The following is a 14787-nucleotide window of genomic DNA, read 5'->3' as shown; positions in this document are numbered from 1 at the left end:
AGCAATACCACTCTTTGGAATATACCCAAGAGATTCCCTATTATACAACAAAAGTATATGCTCAACTATGTTCATAGCAGCATTGTTTGCAATAGCCAGAACCTGGAAACAACCTAGATGCCCTTCAATGGAAGAATGGATGAGGAAAGTATGGAATATATACATATTAGAATACTACTCAACAGTAAAAAACAATGGCTTCTTGAATTTTGTATGCAAATGGACAGAAATAGAAAACACTATCCTGAGTGAGGTAAGCCAGACCCAAAAAGAGGAACCTGGGATGTACTCACTCATAATTGGTTTCTAGCCATAAATAAAGGCCATTGAGCCTATAATTCATGATCCTAGAGAAGCTAAATAAGAAGGTGAACCCAAAGACAAACATATAGGCATCCTCCTGGATATTTGCCTTCATCAGGCGATGAAAGGAGACAGAGACAGCGTCCCACACTGGAGCACCGGACTGAAATCCCAAGGTCCAAATCAGGAGCAGAAGGAGACGAAGCACGAGCAAGGAACTCAGGACCGCGAGGGGTGCACCCACACACTGAGACAATGGGGATGTTCTATCGGGAACTCAACAAGGCCAGCTGGCCTGGGTCTGAAAAAGCATGGGATAAAACCGGACTCGCTGAACATAGCGGACAATGAGGACTACTGAGAACTCAAGAACAATGGCAATGGGTTTCTGATCCTACTGCACGTACTGGCTTTGTGGGAGCCTAGGCAGTTTGGATGCTCACCTTACTAGACCTGGATGGAGGTGGGTGGTCCTTGGACTTCCCACAGGACAGGGAACCCTGATTGCTCTTCGATCTGATGAGGGAGGGGGACTTGATAGGGGGAGGGGGAGGGAAATGGGAGGCGGTGTCGGGGAGGAGGCAGAAATCCTTAATAAATAAATAAATCTAAAAAAAAAAAGACCACTGCCTTTATTAAACACTAAAAAAAAGAAAATATGTAATGTTGAGCAGAAGTATTTTTAAATGAGTGTTTATCAATGATATTTTGTAATCATCTAAGGAAGTGTATTTTATACATGTGACTTCAATCCTCTGCTCAAAAATGTGTGCTTAGCAAAGAATGGTTAGGATAAGAAAGACAAGCTCCTCGGAAATTATGTGAAGAATGAATAATGCATGAGTCAAGAGTCTTCCCCGTACATTAAGAAATCCTTGGTGTCACCAAAGCACTGGGAATCAGAATGAAAGAACAAATCATGTGAACTTCGAGAGATAATAGTGCATCTTTGTTAATTAAAAGTTTTTATAATGAAATTTATTTGGTATCTAGTAAATCAAGCAATAAACATGTTGGTAAATATCCCAATCACTTTATGGTGCTAACAAAACACTGAGTATATAATGTAAACTATGCAAATGAATTTCATACCCCGATTCCCTTTCTCTTTATCTTACCTTTTCCTTCTGAAATCCCTAAAGTTGTGTTATTTGCAGATAATGAAAGAGAGAAAGAGCTGGATTCCTCTCTCTACTTTGAAGCCTTAAAAGAAAGAAAGAAAAGGGAGTTCAGAGGGATAAAATCCACTTCCTGTTTGCAGTGATAAATAACATTAGTAAATGTCACAAGAAGACAGTACTGACACAGACAAGGCGTCTGATGTCTGCGAATCAGTTACACTGACAACAGTTAGAGATGATTATAAGTGTGAACAAACCACAAAGTAAGACTTGGAAAATTTTATTCTTCAAATCACAGAAAGATGCTAATTTGTTATACCATGTTTAAAATTTTGACTTCCATTTATTTGAAACTATAAGAACACTTTGGTGTCCATTACTCTCCTATTCCTCCAGAAGTTCTTTTATTGTACAGGATTCTTTGGGGCTATCCTGGGTTTTGTGATTTTCTATATGAAGATGAGTACCATTATTTTGATATCTGTAGAATTTTACTGGGATTTTGATGGGCATCGTATTGAACTGTATAACCCCTTTGGGTATCAGTATAGTAATTTCTCAGAAAATCAGGAAACAATTTTCCTCAAGACCCAGCAGTACCACTTTGGGGTATATATCCAAAGGATGCTTAATCGTACCACAAGGACATGTGCTCAACTACGTTCAGAGCAGCATTGTTTGTCATAGCCAGAACCTGGAAACAACCTAAATGCCCCTCGACCAAAAAAATAAAAATTAAAAAAAGGATAGGAAAATATAGTACATTTACACGATGGCGTACTGCACAGCAGAAAAAATAATGACATCTTAAAATTTGCAGGCAAATGCTTCGGGATAGAAAACATCATATTGAATGAGGTAACCAAGAACCAGAAAAACAATTATTATCTGTACTCACCCATAAGTGGTTTTTAAACATAAAGCAAAGAAAACCAGTCTACAAATCACAATCCCAGAGAACCTAGACAACAATAAAAATCCTAAAAGAGACTTATATGGGTCTAATCTACATAGGAAGTAGAAAAAGACATGATCTCTTAGGTAAATTGGGAACATGGGGACCATGGGAGAGAGTTGAAGGGGAGAAGAGAGGAAAGGAAGGGAGCAAAGAAAAATATATAGCTTAATAAAATCAATTTAAAAAAAACATGTGCTTGACGATGAAACCTAGTGTTAAACTATTGCTAGCCTGGTAAAAAAGATACAGAATGAAAAAAATCCTTGGCCATGTAATAACTTCTTACACCCTGTTATATTTGTCAATATAAATTTAAAGCTAATAATAAAATTTGGATTGCTTATGAAGTTATTTCTTTAAATGAAAAAAGAGAGAGAACACCACTTACCAATCTTTTACTATTTTGTGTTACAAAACACAATAGTATATGGGGCTTAGAAGTGAAAAAAAATTGCAAAATTGGCTTTCTAAAGTTAAAATTCCAAGTAAATATTAATTCTATAAAGAAGTTAGAGAACAAATTATCTGTATAAACTAAAATAGCAATCCTATAGCTTTTCTGTCTTAGGATTCCCTCTAACCATGGTATAAAAAATTACCAAGAACTTGAGACTCTGTTTATACATGTTACATTCACTATATTAGAAATTAAAGCTGAGATACCTATTAAAACTGTATTAAAAAGCAACAATATTTATACTTTATATAGCTGATGATGCTACATTTACTTAAGCAACTGCATTATCTAAAACAAAGGTAGTGAAAGACTTTTTTTTATAATGTTACTAATTTTTTAAACTTCTGGCTTTGTAGAAGATTTTTCAATCCCTGTTTCTACTTTTGCAGTCACACTCCTATAATATCCCAAGGCATATAGACTCTGAAACCTCATTCAAGAAAAACAGTGAAAGGTACATAGTATCTTAGTATTATTAAGAAAATGATTTGACCTCAGCCTTCGCTCAATGAAAGGCATGCAGGGATCTCAGGTGAGCCTGGAAAGGATTTTTGAGAATTGCTGGAATAGATATGATGAATAGTGCAATGTTTTCAAGTATGCTAATGTATTGTTTAAAACTCACAAGAGATTATCTAAATATTGCAATAGTGTGTAACAAACATTATAATCAGTGTCAACAGCTTATTGTTTTCTTCAGGCCCCTGCAGCTTCTTACAACAAAAATATGATGATCCTTCATTTAAAATCTCTCTTTAGAGGCAAAGCTGTAAGGAGATCTTTTAAAATTTTTAATTTTCTTGGGTTCCTACAGTATCAAACTTACGAAGTAAATATTTAATGAAATATATAGCAAGATGCTTCTATGAATTATGTATCACTTCTAGAATGGGTTCTATTAAAATATCAACTTTATATCATTGAACAATAATACATAAAAAAAGATATTAACTTAGAGTTTATGCAACGCACAAAGCACAGATGTGGTTATAAAAAAGATTGCACTAACCTCTTAGTACCCTAGAGTTTCACCATGCTGTGTTAGGAACCATTGAACTAAATGAGAGGCAGAACACAGTCATAGGGCACACATATATGGAAACACAGACACAGAAACAGATAGATACACACACAAACATGTACGAGCACGCACACACCACACATACCACATACACCACTCCTCCACTGTCAGATTTAACACTGAATTAAGCTCCTCTAACATTTCAAAGAAGTTTAGTGACTAAATACTGTAGAGCATGAATACCACACAGTATCAGTGTTAACACGGAAAACTCCACAAACAGAATAAGACAGAAAACATGATAGCATCGCTATCAGCCTACAGAAAAAAAATTGTGAGTTCCTTACACAGAAAAGGTTGAATTTATTTCTTTCCATTTATCATTTGTGAAGTCTAACAAGTCACAGGACACATCTACCACTAAATCATGTCATTTTCTTTGTGATATTGTTGATCTAAATCTTTTCTTGTCTTTGGTATTTCAATTTCTTAACACATTTTTTACATTTAATTTATTCAAGTGAATGAGTACCAAACAGTAGTCATAATAATATTTCTATAAAGAGCGGATATTACATCAGAATTTTAGGTATATATTCATAGTACCAGACAAATCTCCCATATGCCTTATATTAAAGTAGACATTATTGGGAATATAAAACAACTTATAAACATTCACTTCACTCAAATAATTTAAAGTGTAGTTAAGCAGATAAGGTGAACAGAAGTAATCATATAAAGTAATTTATACAAGGTAGAATTTTATATAACACAAGGTAATATATATTTTTACAAGATGTATTTCTACATACATAATAATAATGCAAGAATAACATCTTGCATATAGCTTATAAATTACATATATATATACATATATATATATAGTATTGCAGAAATAGAGTGGTAAAACGTGTCTCCAGGAGGAGGTATTGTTGGTCTTTGGTGATGATCATGACAAGGATGTCAGATGAGCAGGGAATTTTCCATGGGACACTGTAGTGAATAAGGAGACTTCAGACAACTCCTTCCTCTAAGGTCAGCACAGGCCATGTATATCAAAGTTGGTTTGTAATGTAGCTAGATTGGCATCTGTCTGGAGGGAAGAACTTCTCAATCAAGAACGGATTCTGACTGTTTTTTGTAATACCCATACTGCTGGCTGGAGACACAGCTTAGTGGTACAGTGCCTGCTTATGTACAAACAGCTCTGGATCTGAGCCCCAACACAACATATTGCTAAGGGTACAGCTCTGCCTGTTACTTCAATTTCCTGAAATTTTAGGTTCTGCAGTCACGTCAATTCAATAGCAAATGAACAGTACGGTGCATGGGAAGTGATGCAGGTAGAAAGTAAACAAGTGGGCATCCATCGTGCATGCATGTGTTGAGAGAGATGGACAATAAACAATCGGACAGACGGACAAACAAATTGAGTAAATGCATGAAAAGACAAGATGCGGGGTGCCTGTTGATTTTTAAACTAATATTTTGTGAAATGGGAGCTTGAGCTTTGGGCTTTGAATATTCCAGACAAGTGTTCTTCCACTGAACTGCATCCCCAGCTTTGTTTTTACTTTTCTCCAGGTGGGCCTCAAATTCTCTGTGTCACCCCAGTGGATGTTGTGGTTCACCTGCTTTTAGACTCCTAGAAACCAGAACTGTAGAGCTGTATCCCTCAGCCTTGCTCAAATAAACATTTTATTTTAAATGTTTTAGCACTTTTAGAGAGTTTCAGAAATATCATTTTAGATTTTTAAATATCTTTCACCTCTATGTCCTACTCTTTAATATTTTTCAGACTCTAATTTTCCCCTTCTTTCCCTTTCCTGTTTATTTTTGAGACAGACTTATATAAGTTAATTATTATTTAAATATTTTAAATGCCTATATATACATATGTATATGTATACAAATATATGTATAATGTAAGCCTCAATATAGTTATTTGTTATAGGCTGAGTTGTCCTTGAATTCATACACTTAATTCTTATGCCATAATGTAGGTCAAAAATTATAATGTGTGTGTACCTGTGTGTGTTGTCTGTGTGTGTGTGTGTGTGTGTGTGTGTGTGTGTGTGTGTGTGCCCGTGTGTGTATGCATGCAAACGTACTAGTAATCTTAAGAAAACTGGAAAATGTAGTGGCTATCCACATATAAACAGAAAGTCTTTCCTTCAGAAGAATTCGTGAAATGTCATCATTGTACAGTTTTAAAAGGAAACCACCATATAACAGTTTTTTTTTAATCTAGCTGAGACACTTAAGTCATGCATAGAGACTTATTGACCCATGCCAGAGGTTAGTAAACAAAATAATGTCATGTAAATGAATCACTGATATGGCAGCCGCTATGATTAAACTGCAGGCATAGAAGCAGTTATTGCGGTAACTTTCTCCTAATTGAATGAGACTAAGTAGACAAAATCATTCAGCAAACATGGTATCAATCTAGTAACTCTTGCACTGAGGTCAAGAGTCAGAAACCAGACAAAAAGAACTGATAAAAAGAATCGTGAAAAAAGTCTCACCTAGGAAAACTAGCTCGAATGTCCATGAAAGCCTACACGATAAGGTCAGAAGAAGATGCCAGAGTAAAAGGCATTGTTTGGTCTCAATGCTGAAACCTTGAGATGGCACCAATCTGGCAAGCCTCGCACTGAACTGTCAACCTGGGAAGGAATCCAGAGGAACAAAAACTTTTTTTCTCCTTATCTGGGATCCAGAAAGATAGATCATATTTTATCAAAGTATTTGTCACATTTTGCTGCACCTCAGAATAATCTTGTGTACTTTCAGGCGACTTAGTACCTGTTTTCTATCCTAAAATGTTTTTTTTTCCTTTTTTTAAAATTTTTTAATTTATTTATTTATTAGGGATATCTGCCTCCTCCCTGCCACCGCCTCCTATTTTCCTCCCCCTCCCCCGATCAAGTCCCCCTCCCTCATCTGCTCAAAGAGCAATCAGGGTTCCCTGACCTGTGGGAAGCCCAAGGACCGCCCACCTCTATCCAGGTCTCCTAAGGTGAGCATCCAAACTGCCTAGGCTCCCCCAAAGCCAGTACGTGCAGTAGGATCAAAAACCCACTGCGATTGTTCTTGAGTTCCCATTCTTCCTCATTGTCCGCTATGTTCAGCTAGTCCAAATTTATCCCATGCTTTTTCAGACCCAGGCCTCGCCTAAAATGTTTTTTAAATAATTACGGAGCTATACTTTAGCACTGGGTGTGTTGAAGGTCTCCCAAGCAGCAAGCATTGGGAAACCATTCTAGAAAATGCAAAGATTTACGTTTTACTGCTGGAAAGCATCCTGCCTGTGCCCAGCTTTGTGTCCTGAAGACTTCTCTCCCACACTCAGGTAGTCAACCCATACTAGTTATTTAATTTATAAAGTAACTTTGTTTTATGTTTCTTTTATTTTTCCCTTTATTTTTATGAGCCAGAATCTCACTTTTTATGTAGCACAATCCTCCTGTCTCAGCGTCCTGAGTACTGAGTTTACAAGCATGGGACCACACACCTTGTTGGTTTCTCGATGGATGAAGGAACAACTGGCAGAGAAGCTTTATTGTTGCTCAGAAATAAATTTGGAAGTTATTGCATAATAATTTAGTTCTCCAGCCATCAGTAAGTATTACAAGACATGTAAGCCAGAAAGGATGGAGGTATCTTTTAAACAATAATGAGTTTTAAAAAACTCACATATGACTACCTATATTAAAAGTACAGTATCTCACTGGAAGAACATGGACTTAAGGCTTTGGGTTTTATGTCAAAAGCTACAAAAATAAAAACTGGCTAATCTACATGAAGCCCAATTACAAAATATATGCCTAAAGAAATATCTTTACATAGATAATCATCAGTAACACTCAATGTAAATCAATATATTCTTCTTGTCAGAATAATATAAAAATATTGGATCAAGAAAAATTGCTCAGATATACTTAGAATTTTTTTTAGAATTAGAGGAATGATTCAGAGATTAGAGTCCTTACTACTGTTGTACAGGACCCTGGTTCAGTTTCCCAGCACACACATTGGGTACCTAACAGCTGCCTTAACTCTAGTTCCAGGGTTTTGGAACTCTCTGCTGGCCTTTGCAGGCAGTTGCACATATATAGTACATGTACAAACACTCAGACACAACAGCATACTCATAAAATACAACAAATAAGAATGTAAAGATTTCTTTTTTTTTTCAAAAACCAGATTTGGTTTAATATTGCAACAATAGAAAACAAACCCAAGCACTACATACTAACAAACATACTACAACCCAGGAAAGGGGACATGCAGAGGCTACAGTCATAAGCTAAATCTTTACAGGGGACCACAGAACTGCCTATGATCCCGTTGTGGCGGTGGCAGTACAAGCAAGTACTATATCTGGAGATGCCAGTTCCCACCCCAGCAAAACCTTATTTTCACACAACAGTAAAAGGCATAGTCACTTAAGAGTATGCAGTCCTCACAAGGAAAAGGTGGACCTGCTGCATTTTGGTGGCTTCACTGGCTCTTTTTCCAAGCTGCTACAGCAACAAATAACAAACAAGGCCTCATAGCTTCTGGCTGATCCGGGCACCTTCAAGGGCACAGGTGTGAATTCCCATCAGTCTCACAGTCTTGGCTGCAGTTCGTATCTCACTCCAAGGAGTAGGTAATGACAGCAGCTACTCACACCTGAGATTCCCTTTATCCTTGGAGGCTCTTATTGAGGATCCTGTTCTTGTGAACACACATGGGGCACAGCATGTTATCCTCCAGGTGTGGGGGCGGAAAGGTGCAGGCTGGCAGCAGGAAGAGGGCAATCACTTTCCCCTTCTTCTCAGGTACCCAGGCTTGTCCAGCGTGGAACTGCAGCCGAACCCAACCTCTTGAGTCTGCTGGAAGGCTTCTCCCATGGACCACACACCACAGATCCCCGTTTGTCTCGGGTGTTGTAATGGACTGCAGGGCCTCGTTCTTGTTAGCATTGGCTGCAATCCTCGACCAAGACGCCAATACTGCCTCAGAGGCGGTTGTGGTCACAACCGTTGTGCTGACCTCTTCATAGAGGACAGGAGCTTCAGTAAGGGCGGGCATCTGCTCCTCGGGTACAGGGACCACTTCAAGAGGCACTATCACCTGAGGACAAGACTCTTGTCCCTCCTCCGTCTCCGTCTTCAATTTTTTCCTACGCATCTTCACCCTGGCCTCTCTTGGTGTGTCAGGAATGTTCTCTAATTCAGTCTTGTTTCCAGCATCCTCCATCTTCGTATTAGGTGAAACCGCCGCAAGAAAATTCTTCCACCTTCCAAGTGACCTCTGGCCTCCAGGCAACTTTTAGAAATCTCCTCTGTAAAGATTTCTTAATGGTATGTATATGACCTTAATGCTGAATACTTGGTATTTGATAATCAACCGGAGGTGGGGTGGGGCCTCATCCATGGGAAGACCATTTCTTTTGCTTTCAGCATTCCACAGTTGCCCAGAGTTCGTCATCTACATCTGAGGGTCCTTAGCTGTCCCCTTCCACAGTACCGTGTTCATTTGGTATCATTGTAGTTCAGGTCTTAGGCAATTCATGTTGACAAGTAGGGGTTTTTAAAATGTATTTAGGAAGACACACATGTACACATGCACGTCTCTCTCTCTCTCTCTCTCTCTCTCTCTCTCTCTCTCTCTCTCTCTCTTTGTGTGTGTGTGTGTATGTGTGTGTGTAATAATGAGAAAGTTAATGAATTCGAGACATAACAAAGGAGCTGTATGGAAGGAATTGGAGGAAGAAGGACCTTCCTAATACTGTGAGCCTTTAGTACAGTTACTCCTGTGGTGACTCTAAACCATAAAATTATGTTCATTGCTACACCAAAACTGTAATTTTGCTACTGTTCCTATCATAATGTAAATATATGGTATGCAGGATATCTGACATGTGATCCCTGTGAAAGGGCTGTTCAACCCCCAAATAGGTTGAAACCCACAGATTGAGAAACACTGGCTGGGGGGAATGAAATAGTTCCATAATAATTTAGAAAAATAAAGGATTATTATAAATAAGACCTTTCTTGTTTTCAAGAGAGAGTTTTTCTGTGTAGCCCTGACTGTCTTAGAATTTTTTCTGCATACCAGGTTGGCCTTGAACTAAGATTTTCCTGCCTTCGCCTCTGGAATGCTGAGACTGAAGTTGCGTGCCAACATACACCGCTATAAATACGACTTAAAGCAAACGTTTTTATCATTCTTAAGCATGGTAATAGTTTATAACACTCTCTTCACATATAATATGTAGAGGAAAGAACAAAAACAAGCACATTGTTATTTCAAACTGCTGGACTTATTTTTTTTTATAATTTAACCTCATCATGTTCTGCAATCAATGAAGATCCAATGTTTCCTACAAAATTTGTTTCACTGAATAGTGGACTCTATAGCTTCATCAGCAAGATTTTAGTATATGATAGTTGTCTCTCTTGCAGATAGGACATAAAAAAGCTGCCCACCCATTCAAAAACCCAAGCAAATAGAAAAGATAAGAAATGGCCCAAGTCCCATAATTCTCTTCAAAGGTACTCTCCTACTAAGCCCTACCTTTAAAAGATCCTACCATCTTCACAGGATGTCAGGCTAAGGACTAACCCTTGAACACTGGGCCAGTGAGGAACACTGCAAATTCAAACTGCAGACCTCCATAAAGAATTTGGTTATGGCTTTTTGTTCGTAAGTTAGAGCATCATTCATCAAATTACTTTTACAACATATCTCAAACAGGAGATATTCAAGAAATGATTTAGATGATTAGTAGGCACATTCTAAATAAAGACTCGATTTCTGGTTTTGTATACAAATGTTTTCTGTAAATAACTAAAACCTTCAAATTATTTATTTCAAACTATTTGCTCCCCTGACAAGCTGAAAATTTTGCCCAAACTTCTATGTTGCCGATATAGAGATGTTAAATATATAAATATACATATAGATGATATAGATAAAAGTACAGAGAGAGATATTCAGATGTTAGGAAGTTTTTGGCCTCAGGTACAGGTAGTATGAGATAAGAAATTCTGTGCCATAAGTATAGAGATTGCTATGCATATTGGAAATCTTCCAGAAGTCTGCTTTATAACAATGTGGGAGAGTTAAACAATGCATGTTCAATATGTGCTCAGAGGGTGACAACAGGATGTTTGTATGCATGTATATATTTTGCCGCAATACAAAATAAAACTAACTAAACTGTTTCTGTTAGAAAGAAAAGATGTCCTCTATTTTACTTCCATCTTGACTGCCAAAATCTTGAGCAGAGTGTGAGCCACTAACCTCCCTAGCCCCAAGGGTAGCCCATAGAAGGCAAAATCAAGTTGAAAGTATCTGTTGTTGAGAAAAATAAGTTAGAGGATGAGAGAGAGGTTAGGCAGAGAGAGAGAGAGAGAGGGAGATGGGGTCAAAAATGGAGAGCAGGGAAGAAAAATACTTTCCAAAAATAGAATATGACAAACAGTACATCTTGAAGGACTTGAGAAACTGTTCAACAACTGTCCAAAAATATATTTTAAATGTTCATCTGTTGGTATTCCTTGGAATATTATTGAATTGATTTACTTTTAAATAAAGCAAATAAACCCCTAGCTTCACACAGATTTACGATCTATGTGGGAAAAGTTACTATAAGGTTGAATGTAATAATATAGTAGATTATGTTTTAATTATTAGTGTGTGTGATGTGTGTGCAATGGCTCATTTGCTCCAGTGTGAGGGTGGAGGTCCAAGGACAACTTTGAGGGTTGTTTCCTCTCATACCCTTATGTATTTTCTAGGAATCAAACTCAAGTCATCAAACTTTTGCAACAAAGCTCTTTCACCTCCTGATCCATATTGTTGACCCAATAAACGCATTGTAAGTGTTCCTTTTAAACTCACATATGATTGCAGAGGTAAGGATAACCTATCTTTAATATGACTTGAAAATATTCATTAGAACAAAAATCTAGAAATTAGGTTTAAATTGGGTAAAATTAAAGGTAAAGGTTATAATTATAAAAACTGAATTGAGTGGAACTGTGTGGAGATGAGAACACCATGTGTATATAAATATACTTCAGTCAAAACAGTTTCTAATGAAAAGAATAATTAAGATAGTATTAGAGAAGAAAAATAACTGTGCAGCAAAAATTTGGGGAAAATATTCAGTTATAAATTCTAATTTTTATATATTCAAAGTATATAATATGTACCAAAGCACTTATGCTAGAGATTGTGGAAATGTTTTACACACTCACAAGGATTAAAAATTATGAAAGAGCTACTCAATGTTGGATATAAATAGAATGGACTATAGCCCAAAACACTATAGAATCTATATGAATATTATGGAACGGTTTTTGAAGTTATCATTTGGACACTGAAATTAAAGATTAAGAAATATAGGCAATTTTGTAAAAAATAAGTCATTGATAGAAATAAAATTGGAAAGAATGTATAGTTGAAGGACTGAAAGATAGATACATGTTATGTAAGTGTTGTTTTCCTGTTTTCGACTTATTGGCCTCTCCTGAATCTGATGGTATTTTAACTACCTTCTGCCCCAACCTGTCAGGCAGAGCCCAGCCTCTCAGGCAGAGCCCCGCCTCTCAAGCAGCACCTGGCAGAACTTCCAGGCCCACTTGCACTGATTCTGTTGCTGCTCCCACCAATGTAGTTTTTAACTAAGTCTCTATTGTTCTATTTATCAATAAAGACTTGGGGGTCAGATGTTGGGATGAAAACCTGCTAGCTCAGAGAGATGGAGAAGCAACCAACTGACCTTCCTTTTTCGCCAGAGACCCCAGCAAAGAAGTCTCTCCAGCTGCCCCAAGCCTAAAAACAAAACAAAACCAACAAAAAAAAAACCCAAATCCCTTCTTACTCCCTCCTGTGCATCTCTCCATCTGATTTCCCAGCTTCTCTGTACTCTTTCTGGCTAATTCCTGTCGACTACTTGCCGGCTCCGCCCCCTGATCCAAGACTGAATTTATAAACAACAGTCTCAGGTTTCACAGTGTTAGCACAGTCTTGGGTTTCACAGTGCAATCAAATATCCTGCAACATGTAAGCTGTCTAAATTTCTCGAATTATATTTCAGAACACTACAGTGGGTTTGGAAAAGGCATATACATGTCGAGAGATGGTAGGGCTTTATGTGTTAGGATGGTACACAGACATACGACAGATACATGCAAGACAGATAAAACATTTTATGTTGTTCTAGTTTCCTTTCTTGTTGCTGTGATAAAAGTCTTGGCAAAAATAAACAGAAGGTAGAAAGGGCTTATTTTGTCTCACGGCTCCATAATAGTGGGAAACACAGTAACAGTAAGTGGAGACAACTGTTCACATCACATTTATAATCTGGACTATAAAGCAATGAATAGGCACGCTAGCACTCAGGTCACTTTCTCCGCCACACGCAGTCCAGAATCTTCTGTGTAGAGAACAGTCCTACCCACAATTAAGCAATTCTTCTCAGATCAGTTAGCATAAGACAAAGATCACCAAACATGCCCAGAGGCACATCTAAGAGATAATTCTAGATGCTGTCATGTAGACAACTAACATCATATATATCAAACGGGATTTACATTGTTTGTTTCCCTCAAGATTATTAACTAAAATACCTTGCTATACCTTGAAAGAAGTGTTGACAAACTCCTTTGTTTTAGATTCATTTGTTTTAATCCATAAAGTGAGAGAGGAAATGAATATGGTGATGCATAATTGTCATTGTCAGGAGATAATGGATGTGAATTGTCTCAACAAAAAATGGGTTTCAATGTGTCTTCAAATTATTAGAACACTTCTTATAAGGATATATTTTTATACCACTACTAGGGAAATTTATGGTAAGCGCACTGTTAACTGGCATCTATTTCTTCAATTAAATATTTTCCTGTGAGTTTTCACCTAACCATCTTATAATCTGTTGCTGATTGCTGTCTAATTTCATAATTCATTCAGAATTTTAAATTGCTGTAAAGCTAAGTAGTATGGAAAAGAAAGGACAATGTATTTTATACATTACGTTATCAGCTAATGCCATAAAGCAAGATTTTCATGGAACCCCATACAAATAGGCAAACCTTCAAAACAGCCCTTGCCCATTGGGAAGAATGCATCGGGAGTAGGATGGGGTTATGGAGAAGTGAGGAGGGGTGGGCGAAGGGGTTGGAGGCAGAACTGGGTTTGGAATGTAAAATAAAATTTAAAAAATAAATTTAAAAAATGATGTGATGAGACTTGGTGGAAAGTGAAAAATAGGCCAAAAATAACATCTTGATTCATTTTAATTTTTAAAAATTAATTCATTATTTTAAATTTTATTTTACAAACTATCCACAGTCCTCCCCCAACCACTCCTCCTGCGCCCCTTATCCTAACCAACCCACCTCCCATTTTCTCCCTCAACCGGGAAGGGCCCCCATGGGAATTCAGCAAAGTCTGGTACATTAAGTTGGGGCAGGACCAAGGTCCTCCACCCTGCACTAAGGCTGAGCATCACATCCCACCATAGAGAATGGGCTGCAACAAGCTAGCTAATGCACCAGGGATAGATCCTGGTCCTCCTGCCAGTGGCCCCACAGACTGCTTAAGCCACACGGCTGTCTCCCACATGCAGAGGGCCTTGTTGGATCCCACGGAGGCTCCACAGCTGTCTGTCTAGAGTTCATGAGTTTCTATGAGCTTGATTCAACTCTCTAGATTTTTCCATCATGATCTTGACCTCCCCTGCTCACATATTGCATCCTTTTAATTTTTAATGTGCAATTCTATACTATTCAGCTCTATTTAAAATATTTCCTCATATTATAGAACAGAACAACCTAGTGAAATATTTGCAACTTAATTTAAGGCCTTAAATTTGCTTTAGAATAAATCAAATAAAATGAGTTTTCAATATATAAAATAAAAGATG

The 14787-nt window shown here is 37.5% G+C and overlaps 1 protein-coding gene across 1 annotated transcript; it reads right to left on the bottom strand.

Moving 5' to 3' along the window:
• Positions 1–8166: 8166 nt before the first annotated feature.
• LOC142838515 (developmental pluripotency-associated protein 4-like) lies at positions 8167–9110 on the bottom strand. Its single transcript, XM_075953978.1, has one exon. The coding sequence runs from the start codon at positions 9108–9110 to the stop codon at positions 8553–8555; it is 558 nt and encodes a 185-aa protein (XP_075810093.1). The 3' UTR covers positions 8167–8552.
• Positions 9111–14787: the final 5677 nt, after the last annotated feature.

Source organism: Microtus pennsylvanicus, chromosome 19 (genome assembly GCF_037038515.1).
Source record: "Microtus pennsylvanicus isolate mMicPen1 chromosome 19, mMicPen1.hap1, whole genome shotgun sequence".
Classification (NCBI taxonomy): Eukaryota; Metazoa; Chordata; class Mammalia; order Rodentia; family Cricetidae; genus Microtus; species Microtus pennsylvanicus.
This window is presented reverse-complemented; position numbering and strand designations above follow the sequence as displayed.